This window comes from Bufo gargarizans, unplaced genomic scaffold (assembly GCF_014858855.1).
Source record: "Bufo gargarizans isolate SCDJY-AF-19 unplaced genomic scaffold, ASM1485885v1 original_scaffold_880_pilon, whole genome shotgun sequence".
Classification (NCBI taxonomy): Eukaryota; Metazoa; Chordata; class Amphibia; order Anura; family Bufonidae; genus Bufo; species Bufo gargarizans.
The window spans coordinates 20262-37728 of record NW_025334739.1 but is presented as its reverse complement, the minus strand read 5'-3'; the positions used below and the strand labels follow the sequence as shown (position 1 = coordinate 37728).

General features: G+C 47.9%; 2 protein-coding genes across 2 annotated transcripts in view; one reads left to right on the top strand and one right to left on the bottom strand.

The window, feature by feature from the left end:
* Positions 1-4387, top strand: part of CIBAR2 (CBY1 interacting BAR domain containing 2) — a 30948-nt gene extending 26561 nt beyond the window's left edge. Inside the window, exons 7-9 of the mRNA XM_044275101.1 lie at positions 251-364; positions 458-559; positions 3023-4387. Of these exons, the coding sequence (XP_044131036.1) occupies positions 251-364; positions 458-559; positions 3023-3154 (348 nt within the window). The 3' untranslated portion in view covers positions 3155-4387. The remainder of the gene's footprint in view (positions 1-250; positions 365-457; positions 560-3022) is intronic.
* Positions 4388-4513: 126 nt separating this feature from the next.
* The window catches only part of LOC122924162 (meckelin-like), a 30314-nt gene continuing 17360 nt past the window's right edge, over positions 4514-17467 (bottom strand). The window contains exons 18-28 of the mRNA XM_044275100.1: positions 12975-13070; positions 12793-12892; positions 12365-12483; positions 12088-12228; positions 11928-12008; positions 8791-8907; positions 8535-8651; positions 8270-8374; positions 6454-6556; positions 6139-6281; positions 4514-5602 (exon numbers count right to left, since the gene is read on the bottom strand). Coding sequence (XP_044131035.1) covers positions 5522-5602; positions 6139-6281; positions 6454-6556; positions 8270-8374; positions 8535-8651; positions 8791-8907; positions 11928-12008; positions 12088-12228; positions 12365-12483; positions 12793-12892; positions 12975-13070 — 1203 coding nt within the window. The 3' untranslated portion in view covers positions 4514-5521. The remainder of the gene's footprint in view (positions 5603-6138; positions 6282-6453; positions 6557-8269; positions 8375-8534; positions 8652-8790; positions 8908-11927; positions 12009-12087; positions 12229-12364; positions 12484-12792; positions 12893-12974; positions 13071-17467) is intronic.

Below are 17467 nucleotides of genomic sequence, written 5' to 3'. Positions count from 1 at the left end.
GAGATGCTGCCCGCCTCTACGGAAGCCCAGAGGAGCTTTGAAATGTAGTTTGTGTTTAATGAATAGAATCCTAGAACAACAGTTAGGACTGACACTCAAACGGCAGGGGATGTAGAGCAGTGGGGAGTGTACAATCGAAGTGATCTGTGGGTGGCTGGGAGCCATTAGTGGTCGTCACTGGCATTAAAAAGGGTGAATTTCTGATTTTAGAAAGAAAATATATAAAATTTTTTGTTTCTGTTTTCTGCAGAAAATCTTCTCCGATTTCCTGACGATTGAGATGATTTTTCACGCCCGGGCCCTGGAGGTTTATACCAGCGCCTTCCATGGACTACAGGACTGTGACCTAGAGAAAGATATGGAGGTAACGGATGATCCATGCGTGAGCCACAGGTACCCCCATCTGCTGGAGATGATGGGAGTTCCTTTTTAATAATGGTAGATATTTTTTTTCCAGGATTTTCGGGCAAAAATTCACATAAACACCGGGACTCAGGATGCGCGCCCCGTCCCCGCTACCAACGTCTCCTCCAACACCACCTGGCACATGAGCAGTACGGTAAGATGGCGACCTATCACAGATTAGACTGTCTGCGGGAAAGCTGGGTGACCCCCCCCCCCCCGCCCGCCCGCCGGCCGAGTTATAAAGTTACACAGGTGCAGGGGCAGAACACTGTCACCCAGCCGGCCCCGGGTCCTGAATGACTAATACAGCAACCATCATGGCCGCCCTTACAGGACTAAACCCAGGGCTTCTGGAAAGCTGGGTGGCAGCCGGCCCTGGCCCATTAAAGGGGCTGCCATTAGTATTACAGGTAGAATCAGTTTGCCTGTCCGTAGCCAGGAAAGCTGGGTGACAACTGATATGGCTGCCTCTCTAATGCTCCTCAGGGTTATGATGATGAGTGGCGACTTTTCTGGAGGATTACTCCGAGCTGCAGCCATCGAGGGGGTTAATATAGAAAAAGGAAAAGTGCTGACATTTCCGGCGCCTTGACTTTTCCCCTAAGGACAGCAATAATCCTCTCGGCATGAGCGGCCTCACATGAATCTCCGCTCCGGTAAGTGAGAAGGGTTTCAGGAAATTAAAAAACGTGCCGCCGCGAATTGATTCCTTGTCAGGCGGCTCGCGGTGTGAAGTCGTAAGAGACAAGACAAAGTCGCAGGACGGCGTTGGATTCACTGGTCTGGAACCGGCTCGCCCGCTGCTTGTAATTACTGCTCACACGCTGAGGGCCAGAGATCGGCGGCTGCATGGAAACGAGACGCTCTAATCCCCGGCCGCGCTTCTGGCTTGCTTTTATGATTATACGGCACCGCGGAACATGGCGGCGACCACGGGGCGTCCCGACTGGGGGCGATTTGTTTCTTTTCTATGTCATTAAATGGTCTGTTCAGGGTTCTAAAAACATTGCTGCTTTCTTCCAAAAACAGCTCCACAGCCTTGGCTCCAATGGAGAGCAGCTGCAATACCAGATGCAACCTGCAGGCAGGGGTGGCGCTGGTCCTAGAATTAAGCAGAGATATTTTTCGAATCTTGAACAATCCCTTTTAATACTTAATGGATAGATCCCTTTTTTACTGCTCCGGTGAAATGTTAGAATTTTTGCGGAAAAAAAATAATAGTGTTTTGTCACGGACTGCGAGCGAGCGGCAGCCGACCATCCACGATTGGAAGACTTTTTATAATACATAAATTAGCCCTGAGGTGCAATGAAGGCTGTGCTGTTGCACCCAGAAGAACCCCCTTTCCTCTGTGTCTCGCCCCCACCTCTGTAAAGTACCGGCCGGGCAGAAGTCTTGCAGGATCCCGTTCTGTACATGCGCAGTAAAGAGATGGGCAATCTAGCTTCCCTTTACTGCGCATGTACAGAACACTATCCCGCAGGCTTTCAGGGACTGTCTGGATGGTACATCAGAGAGGTGGGGGCGTGACCCTCTGGGTTCAACAGCACCGCCCTCAGAGCTATTCTTAGGATTGCCGGAACGCATGAAGGACGTGGGACTGGTCTACAAGCCGCCGACCGCTTCACATGGTGGTAGGTGGTGACGGATGCCTGGACTCTGCAGACTGTACAAATGGTGGCACTTCGGGGTCATTTATCAAACTGGTGTAAAGTAGAACCGGCTTAGGTGTCCATAGGAACCAATCAGATTCCACCTTTCATTTTGGGCAGCTCCTTTGGAAAATGAAAGGTGGAATCTGATTGGTTCCTATGGACACCTAATCCGGTTCTACTTTACACCAGTTTGATAAATGACCCCCTTTGTGTCTTATACTCTACTCACAGCCAGAGCTGTTTCAACATCCTGGTGGTTGCTCTTGAAAACAGGCTAGAGCAGGGACAAGCACCAACCGTTGTGAAACTACAACTCTCAGCATGCTCCTTTCACTTCCGTGTGAGATCTGGGACCTGACAAGCAACTGTGCATGTTGGGAGTTGTAGTTTTACAACAGCTGGAGAGCAGGCTGTCGCCGAGTCCTGGAGTTCAGGGTCCACATTCTGTAGATACTTTACGCCGGTGATTGAAATCTGCGCTGCCGGAGGATGCTCCGAATTTCTAAGAGGTGCCTCCTCCGGCAGTCCGTGCTCCAGAATGAAATCCACAGGAGCTCGGAGCTGCCATAGGTTACTGTGTACATTTGCGTCTGAACACTGGCGCAATCTGTGGCGGACCCGCAGGCCCCATCCATTCCTCATCACACTCCCTTCTCAGAAAGTGGCGAGGGCAGCGTAAAAACGCATAAATCTGCCCCTAACTGTGCGGTCTCAGCTCCCACAATGCACCATTCTCTGAAAACCAGCAGCTTTGGATGTGACTAGAGACCTGCTGGAAGTGTAAATCGGTACAGGATAATGAAAGCAATGTATTCATTTACAAAGTTGTCTGTGATATATGGAGTTCAGCTAGAGCCTGCTGACTGCAGCTTTCAGGGCATGCTGGGAGTTGTAGTTGACAATGGCTGGTTCCAGGCCATCTAATTATATAGACCTGTGTCCATTCTACGTTTGCCTTGCAGAGCCTGGCGAGCACCCTGCAGAGACAGCGGCCTGTGGATGATGAGGATGATGAGGATAGTGACGAGGACTCTGAGGAAGACGATGGCTACCGGGAGCCCAGGCGGCAGGATTACTCCAGAGTGCGGAAGTGAGCCGTGGTGGCGCTGCGTGAACACGGCTCCACAACCGCGCACTCTTACCGACCACGGGACTGAGGGCAATCGCCACCATAAGACCTTCTACAATCGGCTGAAAGCCTCAAGCGAATAAAAAAAATTAGTGTCTGAAAATCTCGCGGTGACCTGGGAAATCGAGACGCTCCGGTCACTAGGATGAACGCAGTTGTGACGCTCTGCAACTTTCTGATAGACTGTGTGTCTCACCGCATCTCAGATCTCTGCTTGCTGACAGTGAATGAGGAAATACTTTTTTATATGGAGGCTGAACTCTCTTCTGATTTAATACCTGTCACAGCTGAGGGTTTGTTACAATGTATCCAGTCCAGGCAATCCTGTGCCCTGGACCCCACCCCGATACATTTAAACAGTAACTGTTGGTTTTTCTGAACTGCTCCGCTATTCCCAGTACCTCTACAGACAAAGAACGGCGCAGTGGCGGTCATGTGCGGCCTTTTAGATCCCCGTTTTTGTGATCTGATGGGGTCGCCTCCACCAATCGGACACTTCTCTTCCATCCTGAGGAATGGGGAGAAGTATTGTGTCACAGCAGAGTTTGTTACAATGTATCCAGTTTATACGTATCAGTCTGGAGTCCAGAGCACAGAGGGTTGTCAAGAGTGGATACATTGTAACAAACCCTCAGCTGTCAGAACAATACTTGGTGGTGGTCTGGGTATTGGGTCGCCTACCAATCATAAAAATAGTGGATCCCCGAGGGTGGACTGTGAACTTAAAGGGGCCCCATGTTGTAGGCCGATCCAAATTGACACAAGAAGGGGCCAGCAATAATGTAGTGCAGCACGAAATGGCGCCCCCATCAGAAGCAGAGACCACAGTATACGCAGCTGGACGCAGGAGGGCTCTTGCCGGTGCTGGCCCTCATACACCTAGCATTAATACTGAGAGCATCAGGTCGTGGTGTACTCGGAGGAGGGCTTTGGCGGCCCCCTGAGCATCGCCAGGAAAGTTCCCTGTAGGGTCTATGGCCAGTCCACCCCTGGGTGTCCCGTTCTCCTGGATGGATGGAATGGCGGGTCGTTCACCTACTGGGAATAGCAGAGCTCTCTAGCGCCACCTTGGGGTAACAGGACCTGTAGTCTTGTGACCTGTGATTGAAGCCCAATAATCAGATGCTTGTCCACCTCCTGTGAACTTGGCACAACCCCCCCCCCCCCCGACCCTTGTAGTGCTACCTCCAGTTTAGTGGAGCCGTGGGGGGGGGGGGGGGGGGGTCCATGTGATAAAATATGGTTGTGTAAAATGAAATATGTCTTGGGGTGCAGGCTGCATGCAACTGTACCAAACCCTCAGCTGTGAGAATAGATCAGGATGTTTTTCAGCCTCTGGATGTAAACTAGAATGTTTCCATTTACTGACAGCATGCAGAGATATTGATAATGGTGAGGAATTGAAATTCTTCCCTTGTATTTTACTGATGATTGACCCAAGATCTTTGGCGGCTGCCCGCGTGGGGCTATGCTGCACCATGTAAAAAATGAGGAAGACAAATATAAACCGGCAAAATCAGCACCAAAGATGGGATTAATTTGCATCATTTTGGGAATATTTACTGATCTCATTGCATCAGGTTTTATGCTCCAGTCACAGCCAAAGCTGAATTCGTCATCCTCCAGCTCAATGCTGACAGATCCTGAGGCTCTGTTACTGCGGTGGAAACATTCTGCAGCAGCTTCAGCTGTGACTGGAGTGCAAGACCTAAGATCTGTGCAATTTGCAGTTTTTCTGAACATTATATATAGATTTGCCCGATAACCGTGGAGTAATAGAATATAGTGACTGCGGGCAAGGGTCGTGTGAGAATCTCTCGCTGTCCTGACCATTTCCACTAGGCCGCCTGCGCTGTCAGAAGTGGTGCCAGCGCTGGAGGACTGTAAGGAGAACTGTTTATTTTCGGAGGGATGTGGAAGTTCCTTGTGTATTTTTCTAGTAGCGCTCGCTGTATAGAATTGGGCCTCATGGCCCTGAGAGGCGGGGGAGGGGCGCAGCTCTTGAAGTCTGAAGGCCGAGCATCACTTTACCGCCTGTCATAACACATCGCGGGCGGCGACGGAGCCGCTGCACAGCGTCAGGAGGGGGCAGATCAGCCTTGTGTGAGTTTGTATTTTTTTTGTGACATGTAAATTAAAATCAATCAGAAATGTTTCTTTATTTACATTTTGTGTCTTTAAAATGTAAAAATAATTTATTTGTATCAAATTCCAACAAAATTATCAAAAAATAAAAATAAAATAATCACAAAGTGAGTTTTGTTCTGTACATTCAGGGGGTGACGCAGTAGCCAGGTATACATCCGGCGGTGGCGGCGCCGCTGCTCTCCCCTCATATCAGGAAGTTTTCTTCCACCATCGTTTGCATTGACAGATTCTTTTTTCCAATTTCTGATCGTAAAAACTTCACCAACTGCAAATCGGAGAAAAACAAATGAAGGCGAGGATAACTACGGGGCCGCGCATTTCCGGGGGCCGCTGTACGGCCGGCGCCGAGTGTGAATGAAGTTTAAAAATGGGCAGATCCGGGCACTGGGTAAGTCGCCGCAGTGACGGACGCGTAGGGCGTGTAGCGGGTACTGGGTGTGTTATACAGATGACATCCGCCTGCAGCGGCCGTTTAACCCCTTAACTGCTCGTGTAAGGAGCGTGGGAAAAAATACGTCTCCAAAAAAGCATTTTGTGAATAGGTTTTTATTCCTTTGGGGGTCTGGTGTAGGGTCTCATGAATGGGACCTGGGTAACTTTGGGGTGTGGATGTATTGTGGGATCTGGGGTCTCATTTTAACTAAGGAGAAGTAGTGTGATCCGGATTAACATTGGGGTCTGGAGTTCCCTCGGCCTGCGGCTAGAACCGCTGTGTAGCCCGACCCTGGAAGCCATATTGCGATCTGAGCATTGACGGGAGGCTATAGACGTCCCTGAAGGACCAGGAGTGCGCAGACTTACCATCTGCACCACAAAGGTTATAATCGTCGCCAGCACGAAATTCTGTGTCCCCAGATCTATGACACAAAACAGGAGGGTGTCGAAGAGAAGCAGCACCAGCTCGTTACTGTAGAAGAGAGCGCGGCCGAAGCGAAGCCGCTCGTCTGGAACAGAATGAGGAGAATTGTCAGGAGGCGCCGACCCCCGAAAACCTCCACAGGCGAGATGTGGGCAGGGGGTCTCCGTGTCTCAAGGTGCAGCATGTGTGCAGATGATCGCCCTCACGGGTTGTCACCTAGAGAAGCCATCTTGGTTGTCACCCAGCCGACCACTCACCGTTGTAGAATATGGACTTCTCGATGGGCTGCTGGAACTCGAGGTCCAGGACGCTCTCCAGGAACAGCTTGTCCTTCACCATGTAATCCATGTCCTTATAGACCTGCGGGGCGACCAGAGGGACATCACATGTAGCGGCGTCCGAATTATATCACAATGTAAATGGATCGCGCTGCGCTCGCTGTCCGATCTGTGAGGGGATGTAATCCGAATAAATAATGGTAAGAGAAATACCACGGCACACTCGGGGTTAACAGGCAAGTAACATGTCTTTATTGTGACACATCCTCCAGTGCAGGCATGCTCAACCTGCGGCCCTCCAGCCGTTGTAAAACTACAACTCCCACCATGCCCTGCTGTAGGCTGTCCGGCAATGATGGGAGTTGTAGTTTTGCAACAGCTGGAGGGCCGCAGGTTGAGCATGCCTGCTCCAGTGAATACATAGGTTTAGGAAGAATATCTAGAGGAAAGTAAGAAGAAAGTATGGGCGCACTGCCTAAAGCCTCCCCCGCAGCGCGTCCACGCTGTACCACGGGGTCCTCCTTACTTTCCTCTGTGACCAAGGTCTGAATTGACCGAAACGTCAAGATTTGGAGTCACAAAAATAGATATTCTTCCTAAACCTATGTATTCACTGGAGGATATGTCACAATAAAGACATTTTACTTGCCTGTTAACCCTTAGTGTGCAGTGGCATTTCTCTTACTATTAATTAGATCACAGACAGGGGCATAATATACCCGAATATTTCAGATATCCTCCTTATATCACACAAAGGGGCTTAATATGTCTGCATACGACCTTCTGCCACATACGGGGCTATGTGCCCATATATTCCAGATACGGCCCTCTGTGATCTATGCCCATATAGTTCACATATCCTCCTAACACCCCCGCGAATATGATAGAAGGCGGACGTGAGGAATATTCTGGTATATTACACCCCTGCATGTGATATGTCTGTATACTCCAGACACGGGTGTAATATGTCCGCATACATCCTTATATCACATACAGGGGTGTTATATTCCCATATATTCCAGATACGCCCCTGTGTAGGATAGGAGGACGGCAGGAATATTCGGGTGTATTGTGCTATATGTTCGTATACTCCAGATATCCCCCTTACATCGCATACAGTGTAATATCCCAGAATATTGCTGCCATCCTCAGACAGGGGTGTGATATGTCCAGATACACCCGTCTATGTGATATTAGGAGCAAGGAGAGAATACTTAGATATTGCTTTCTTCTATGTGATATAAGGAGGCGATTTGGAATATGCTAGTATATTCCTATATGACTTAATGCTTCTCACAGCTGAGTGTTTGTTACAATTGTATCCAGCCAGGACTTCAGACTGCTACATTGTAACAAACTATCAGCACAGGACAGGATTTGCCGCCAGCGGTTGAAAGCTCCTCAGCCTAGTATTTCTCACAGCAGAATTGTATCCAAGTTACACGATCCGCCGTCCGCTAAACATCCTGTTCTCCAGACTGATACATTGTAACAAACTGTCAACCTCTGGCTACAAATAAGAATGGTCCCCATCACTGACAGCAAGCAGAGATCTTATAGTTTGATCAGGCTGTTTAACTCGCAGGGGATTTTGTAGACTGGACACAACTAACAAATCCTCTGCTATCAGAATCATTAGGTCAAGTGCAAGATGGTCCCCATTCACCGACAGCAAACAGAGACCTCAAAAACATTGAGAAATTGGAATACAAAAAATTAGAAACTTTGATAACGACTCATTGACCTCGCACCCGTTACACACAATTCTGTAGCCCCTCAAACAGCGAGGACTCACGTGATCCAGGAAGCCGGACAGGAAGCGGTTAATGGTGTGATAGGTTTTTATCCTTTGCTGTAGCATCGGGTTTTTTTCGTTCCCACTTTTTGGGCCCCTGGGAGCCTAGAACACAGACAGAGGATTCAGCTGCATCCACCACATCAGTGCGCATAATCTGGACTCGCCGTCAGCACCTCTACATGAGCACAGGCAGACTGGACGAGCCCTCTAAATACTGCCATTCACATATAGGAGGGCCCCGGCGATGCGGGTGGTCCGTTACCTCTACCAGCGGCTGCATGATCTTCTCGTACTGCTCCCGCACCCGCTCACTCAGCAGCACCTCGAACGTCTGCTGCTCCGCGCCGGCCTCTAAGCCTCTCAGGGGGCACAAATTGTCCTACAAAAATAATGTCCAATCAGCAAAGGGTTAAACTCCGGGCGATATCCACTGTGTAACCCGTAGCAACCAATCGGGCAGACTGATTGGCCCAGGGTGTGGCGACATGCGATCACATGACCCTCCTGGTGGCACTTACCTCCTCCTTGCGCAGGTTGTCCAGCATGGTCTCCATACTGACATCTGCCTGACCGTGCACCGACCGCCCGTGAATATAATACCCGTAACACTTGTGAGTCAGGATGAAGACTGACACCTGGCGGAACATTATCACACATCAGACTGCTGCAATCGGGGTCTGCTGGGAGTTGTGGTGTGGCAGAGCTGGAGACCCCTGCCCTATAGAGGTAACCCTACAAAGAAAGGTTCAGCAACTTTCTAACAGACTTGGTGATTGAACAGTTTGCTACAATGTATCAGTGTAGGAAATTCTTCATGTAAAACACAGCAATAGCACAAGTATCACCTGATGGCTCTTGTCTACACCGATACATTGTAACAAACCATTCCCCTCAATCTGGTAAGTCTTAAAGGGGTTGTCCAGGATTAGAAAAACCTGTCCGCTTTCTTCCAAATACAGCGCGACACCTGCCTACTGGTTGTGTGTGGTATTGCAGCTCTGCCCCATTGACTCCAAAGGATCTGAGCAGGGGCGGACTGGGCCCTAGAAAAAATGTAAAAAGAGGCCCCCGTGTTGTGGGCGGATCCAGATTGACAGAAGGGGGGACAACAAGTAGGCGGGGGCAACAGAAGTAGGCGGGGCAACAGAAGTACCTTAGTGCAGCACAAAATACTGCTCCAGCAGAACCAAATACCACAGTGCAGCATAAAATAGTGCCGCCCTGAGGATGATTATAGCTAAATTCAGGAAGGGGGGGCTGCATATGCCGGCTAGGAGCATAAGTACCTGATGCTCGTAGCATTAATTAAAGCTGAGAGTATCAGAGTGTTACATACCCAGCCAAGGGCCCTGATGAGGGCTCAGGCAGTCCCCTGAGCACCTGCACACCAGGAAATTTCCCTGTAGGGTCTATGGCCGGTCCGCCCCTGGATCTAAGCTGCAAGACCAGACACAACCCATGCACGGGTGTGTGCTGTTTTCTAATCCTAGACAACCCCTTTAATTTCCCCAGTAGCATAACATGGAGTCTACACGGCTTCACTTGTTGCTGTGACAGTGTGTGCTGCCTGCAGCTGCCACTAGAGGGAGCTCACTGAATGCAGCACTGAAGTCAATAGGAGCAGTAAAAATCTAGCTGCAATATCCATGGTATTGGCTCCCTCTAGTGGTGGCTGTACAAATCCACAGTATTGGCTCCCTCTAGTGGGGTCTGTACAAATCCACAGTATTGGCTCCCTCTAGTGGGGGCTGTACAAATCTACGGTATTGGCTCCCTCTAGTAGGGGCTGTACAAATCCACGGTATTGGCTCCCTCTAGTGGGGTCTGTACAAATCCACGGTATTGGCTCCCTCTAGTGGGGGCTGTACAAATCCACGGTATTGGCTCCCTCTAGTGGGGGCTGTACAAATCCACGGTATTGGCTCCCTCTAGTGGGGGCTGTACAAATCCACGGTATTGGCTCCCTCTAGTGGTGGCTGTACAAATCCACAGTATTGGCTCCCTCTAGTGGGGGCTGTACAAATCTACGGTATTGGCTCCCTCTAGTAGGGGCTGTACAAATCCACGGTATTGGCTCCCTCTAGTGGGGTCTGTACAAATCCACGGTATTGGCTCCCTCTAGTGGGGGCTGTACAAATCCACGGTATTGGCTCCCTCTAGTGGGGGCTGTACAAATCCACGGTATTGGCTCCCTCTAGTGGGGGCTGTACAAATCCACGGTATTGGCTCCCTCTAGTGGGGGCTGTACAAATCCACGGTATTGGCTCCCTCTAGTGGGGGCTGTACAAATCCACGGTATTGGCTCCCTCTAGTGGGGGCTGTACAAATCCACGGTATTGGCTCCCTCTAGTGGGGGCTGTACAAATCCACGGTATTGGCTCCCTCTAGGGAAGGTCTGTACAAATCCACGGTATTGGCTCCCTCTAGTGGGGGCTGTACAAATCCATGGTATTGGCTCCCTCTAGTGGGGGCTGTACAAATCCACGGTATTGGCTCCCTCTAGTGGGGGCTGTACAAATCCACGGTATTGGCTCCCTCTAGGGAAGGTCTGTACAAATCCACGGTATTGGCTCCCTCTAGTGGGGGCTGTACAAATCCACGGTATTGGCTCCCTCTACTGGGGGCTGTACAAATCGACGGTATTGGCTCCCTCTAGTGGGGGCTGTACAAATCCACGGTATTGGCTCCCTCTAGTGGGGGCTGTACAAATCCACGGTATTGGCTCCCTCTAGTGGGGGCTGTACAAATCCACGGTATTGGCTCCCTCTAGTGGGGGCTGTACAAATCCACGGTATTGGCTCCCTCTAGGGAAGGTCTGTACAAATCCACGGTATTGGCTCCCTCTAGTGGGGGCTGTACAAATCCACGGTATTGGCTCCCTCTACTGGGGGCTGTACAAATCTACGGTATTGGCTCCCTCTAGTGGGGGCTGTACAAATCCACGGTATTGGCTCCCTCTAGTGGGGGCTGTACAAATCCACGGTATTGGCTCCCTCTAGTGGGGGCTGTACAAATCCACGGTATTGGCTCCCTCTAGTGGGGGCTGTACAAATCTACGGTATTGGCTCCCTCTAGGGAAGGTCTGTACAAATCCACGGTATTGGCTCCCTCTAGTGGGGGCTGTACAAATCCACGGTATTGGCTCCCTCTAGTGGGGGCTGTACAAATCCACGGTATTGGCTCCCTCTAGTGGGGGCTGTACAAATCCACGGTATTGGCTCCCTCTAGGGAAGGTCTGTACAAATCCACGGTATTGGCTCCCTCTAGTGGGGGCTGTACAAATCCACGGTATTGGCTCCCTCTAGTGGGGGCTGTACAAATCCACGGTATTGGCTCCCTCTAGTGGGGGCTGTACAAATCCATGGTATTGGCTCCCTCTAGTGGGGGCTGTACAAATCCACGGTATTGGCTCCCTCTAGTGGGGGCTGTACAAATCCACGGTATTGGCTCCCTCTAGTGGGGGCTGCAGGCGGTCAGAATCATGAATCGGGCAGACTACCCACATCTATTATGTCATTACTCCGCACAGGACTGTGGATGTAAATGCAGATAACTGGATAGGAGATGTACTCCACTTTTATTACATGAGGTGGCGCTCTCTGCGGGGCCCTTGCTATCGGGCCCTATGAGACACAGTGACCAATGAAGGACTCACGTTACTGAGCGAACACAAATCCACAAACTGCTTAATTTTATCTTCAAAGAATCTCTCATAGATGAGGATGAAGAACAGAACCTGAAAGACAAAGAGAGGAAGGTCCAGACCCGGTCCCAGAAACCCCGCGGTGCAGTCCCATCATGCCGTTCTCACCGACCTGCACGATCCCTACGGCCAACCACATGGAGGCCGACAAGCCAAACCTCAGGAAAATACTCATGGGGGCCCGATAGCTCCCGGCCGCGGGGTTCAGCTCCAGGGCCAGGTCCTTGGTGGCGATGTTTTTCAGGCCCACCACCTGACGACGGGAGAACCCGGAAGAAAACAGAATGAATGGGAAGCGGCCATATTAGCATCTCTGACTGTCCTAGTGCCTGAGGCTGCACTCTGATTGGAGGGCACAGGACAGGCTCCTCCCATTCTTAAAGGTTTACCTCCAGGAGCAGCAGCACCGCAAAGAGCTGCAGCAGAGGACTCAGCTTCCGATGAGCCTGGATCTCACTCCACTCGTTGGCCACCAGGATGGTCCTCCAGATGCTGACGTTAGACCTTCCTGGAAAACATGGTGGTGAGAAGGAGTCTGTGCTGTTTAGGGAGCATCCCCCCTACAGGGCTTTGGGGTCCAGTGGGCGGTCCTGATCAGTGACTGGCATGTATTAGGACCGCCCACTGGACTCCACCATAAAAGAACATTCAGAGATATAAACTACGGGTCACAGACAATCATCCCCCACAAAGTATACATCAATCTGCTCAGCTCCTCCAGCGCTGCCTGCGCATGGGGCACCAAGATCAACAGCGCAGATCCCTGCAAATGATTCTACCCATAGGGCACCAGTGAGAACCAGTGAGGGGAACGGACCTTGTGCGTTAGATGAACTTTTGTCTTTTGGCTTCTCCCAGTCGATCAGGAAGATGTTGTATGTGAGCTGCGAGGATAGCAAATGGACGAGCTCCAACGCCTGCAGAGAAACCGGGCGAGAGTCAAACTGGAGGACGGAAGAAGCGCAAATCTCATAAACAACGACATACAGCGCAGCGCACCTTCAGAGAGAACGCCACGGATAAGAAGGTGGTGAAATCAGTCTCCTGCTGCCCCCCGGACGGCGGTAAAGCCACACTGACCACCGACGTCTGACCCTGCAAAACGGAACAGTACACAGGAGGCAGCATTATAGTAGTTATATTCCTGTACATAGGAGCAGTATTATAGTAGTTATATTCTTGTACATAGGAGCAGTATTATTGTAGTTATATTCCTGTACATAGGAGCAGTATTATAGTAGTTATATTCTTGTACATAGGAGCAGTATTATAGCAGTTATATTCTTGTACATAGGAGCAGTATTATAGTAGCTATATTCTTGTACATAGGAGCAGTATTATAGTAGTTATATTCTTGTACATAGGAGGCAGTATTATAGCAGTTATATTCCTGTACACAGGAGGCAGTATTATAGTAGTTATATTCTTGTACATAGGAGGCAGTATTATAGCAGTTATTTCCTTGTACATAGGAGCAGTATTATAGTAGTTATATTCCTGTACATAGGAGCAGTATTATAGTAGTTATATTCTTGTACATAGGAGCAGTATTATAGTAGTTATATTCTTGTACATAGGAGGCAGTATTATAGCAGTTATATTCTTGTACATAGGAGCAGTATTATAGTAGTTATATTCTTGTACATAGGAGGCAGTATTATAGTAGTTATATTCTTGTACATAGGAGCAGTATTATAGTAGTTATATTCTTGTACATAGGAGCAGTATTATAGTAGTTATATCCCTGTACATAGGAGGCAGTATTATAGTAGTTATATCCCTGTACATAGGAGGCAGTATTATAGTAGTTATATTCTTGTACATAGGAGCCGTATTATAGTAGTTATATTCCTGTACATAGGAGCAGTATTATAGTAGTTATATTCCTGTACATAGGAGCAGTATTATAGTAGTTATATTCTTGTACATAGGAGCCGTATTATAGTAGTTATATTCTTGTACATAGGAGCCGTATTATAGTAGTTATATTCTTGTACATAGGAGCAGTATTATAGTAGTTATATCCTTGTACATAGGAACAGTATTATAGTAGTTATATTCTTGTGCATAGGAGCAGTATTATAGTAGTTATATTCTTGTACACAGGAGGCAGCATTATAGCAGTTATATCCTTGTACACAGGAGGCAGTATTATAGTAGTTATATTCTTGTACATAGGAGCAGTATTATAGTAGTTATATCCTTGTGCATAGGAGCAGTATTATAGTAGATATATTCTTGTACACAGGAGGCAGTATTATAGTAGTTATATTCTTGTACATAGGAGCAGTATTATAGTAGTTATATTCTTGTACATAGGAGCAGTATTATAGTAGTTATATCCTTGTGCATAGGAGCAGTATTATAGTAGTTATATTCCTGTACATAGGAGCAGTATTATAGTAGTTATATTCTTGTACATAGGAGCAGTATTATAGCAGTTATATTCTTGTACATAGGAGGCAGTATTATAGCAGTTATATTCTTGTAAATAGGAGCAGTATTATAGCAGTTATATTCTTGTACATAGGAGCAGTATTATAGTAGTTATATTCTTGTACATAGGAGCAGTATTATAGCAGTTATATTCTTGTACATAGGAGCAGTATTATAGTAGTTATATTCCTGTACATAGGAGCAGTATTATAGTAGTTATATTCTTGTACATGGGAGCAGTATTATAGTAGTTATATTCCTGTACATAGGATTGGTATTATAGCAGTTATATTCTTGTAAATAGGAGCAGTATTATAGCAGTTATATTCTTGTACATAGGAGCAGTATTATAGTAGTTATATTCTTGTACATAGGAGCAGTATTATAGCAGTTATATTCTTGTACATAGGAGCAGTATTATAGTAGTTATATTCTTGTACATAGGAGCAGTATTATAGTAGTTATATTCTTGTACATGGGAGCAGTATTATAGTAGTTATATTCCTGTACATAGGATTGGTATTATAGCAGTTATATTCTTGTACATAGGGGCAGTATTATAGCAGTTATATTCTTGTACATAGGGGCAGTATTATAGTAGTTATATTCTTGTACATAGGAGGCAGTATTATAGTAGTTATATTCCTGTACATAGGAGCAGTATTATAGTAGTTATATTCTTAACCAAATTTCTTTTTATTGTGGTAAGAAAACAAGGCTTCATGCCCACACATGACGGCAAAATCATAACATTAAAAGTCACAATAGTTATCCATCATACAAGTCATATGTGAACATTTCCAGCGATTATCATCTGCATCAGAAATAAACATGTAAAGAAAAGAAAAGAAAAGAGAAAAAAGGGGAAAAAAGGGGGAGGGACACAAGGACAGGAAGGTGAAGAGAACCAGGGAAGGGGAGGATTCCTGCTCTATCATGTGAAATTCCTGTGTGATTTCCACGGGGACCATAATTTCAGGAAGCAGTGGCGTGAATTTGTTTCCCAATACGCCAATTCTTCAAAGCGGTAGATTTGATCTACCTTATCCGTCCACATATTGAGATCTGGAGGAGAGTCAGTTTTCCACAAAAAGGGGACCAGCAATCTAGCAGCTGTAATCAGCATTGTAGGGAGGTTATTCTTGGCGGGGGTGAGCGTATCATTCGGGCACCACAGTAAGATAAGTTTGGCGTCCAGGACGACTCTGGTTTTGCAAACACTATTAATCACTGATTCTATCAATTTCCAAAACGGTTGGATCTTATGGCATAGCCACCAGATGTGTGATAATGAGCCAATTTCTATGCCACACCTCCAGCACCTTTCAGAAACCTCAGGGTTAAGTTTGTGCAAGAATTCAGGAGTCTTATACCATCTGCTTAGTAGTTTAAATGAATTCTCCTGAACTCTCACACAACGACTAAAACCATGAGAGTGAGCCAGAACAAAGGCCCTCTCCGGATCCGTCAGGGTCACCGAAAGCTCTCGTTCCCATGAAGTCACATAAGCCAACTCCGGAGGTAAGGAGGAAAGCAATTCCTTGTACATCAGGGACAGTGGTCTAGAGGGAAGCTTAGGAGCTAAGACCTTCTTCTCGAGCCAAGAGGGGGAGCTGTTGCCAACGAGGGGTCCAACGTAGGACTTGATATCCCTTTTAAAATCTGCCAAATGGAAAAATGAAGCTGTCTTAATTTCGGGACGGTCCATTATTAGATCCCATTGTAAACTGCCATCTGGGAGAAGGACATCTCGCAGGGATAAGTCAGCGAGCCTAGACCAAATCCCAGAGGGGTTTAGCACAGAAGGGTGAATATAGCTCTGCAGCAATTTGAGAGGCATATACAGATTGGGGAAGGTAAACTGCTTGGTTTGGACCATTTTAGACCATTCTACTAGCATGCCTTTCCACACCGGGGAGGAGGCGTAGTGGTTGGCTGAGAAGGGCCTAACACCCCATAGAGTAAGCTGATCTTGGTTGGTGAGTAGTACAGATTCGAGACGTGAGCAAAGGGAGCTAGATTTGCGGGTCAAGGCAACTACACATCTACATAACTGAACAGCTGTGTAGTATGACTTTACATCAGGCATCCCAAAGCCTCCAAACCTCCTATCCCTTGTAAGGACAGAGTAGGCTATACGTGGTGACCTGCCATTCCAGAGAAAGCGCGTGAACACTCGGCGGACCTCTGAGAAGTATGAGTTCGGCAACCATATAGGAATGGCTTGCAGCAAGTAAAGGAATTTGGGGAGGATGAAAGTTTTCAGATAATTCTTTCTCCCTATCCATGAAACAAAAGGGAGTTTCAGATTCTGTAACTGGGTGCGAATCCCTTGCAGGAGTGGGGCATAGTTAAGGGATGCTAGATCCTGAATGTTGGCCGAAATATGTGTTCCCAAGAACGTAATGTCTCTGGAGGCCCAGGCAAATGGGGTGGTATGTTTAAGAGTATTGACTACAGATTGGGGACAAGAGATGTTTAGTACCATAGACTTCCCATAATTTATTTTAAAATTGGATACAAACCCAAAATCCTCAAAGGTATTCAACAATTTGGGCAAGGCTTCTGCAGGGTTGGAGGCCATAACCAGTAGGTCATCCGCAAATGCTGCAGTAACATGGGTTTGTGAGCCTACCTGAAGGCCCTTAATAACAGGGTCTGATCTGATTTTACACAGAAGGGTTTCCATCACCAGCACAAAAAGCGCTGGGGAAAGGGGGCACCCCTGTCTTGTCCCGTTGGTGATGCGAAATGGTGGGGATAATGCTCCATTGACTTTGACCCTGGCAGAGGGGGCCGAATATAGGGTGTTAACAGCATTAATAAACTGGTCCGGGAGGCCAAACTTCGCCAGGGTCCGCGACATAAATAGCCAGCTGACCCTGTCGAAGGCCTTCTCTGCATCTGTGCTCACCAGGACCAAAGGTTTAGAGGATCTCTTGGCCCAGTTCACAAGATGTAAAAGCCGCACTGTATTTTCCGACCCCTGTCTGCCACGGACAAAGCCCACTTGTTCCTCATGTATAATGTCAGGGAGAATATCTTGAAGCCTGGAA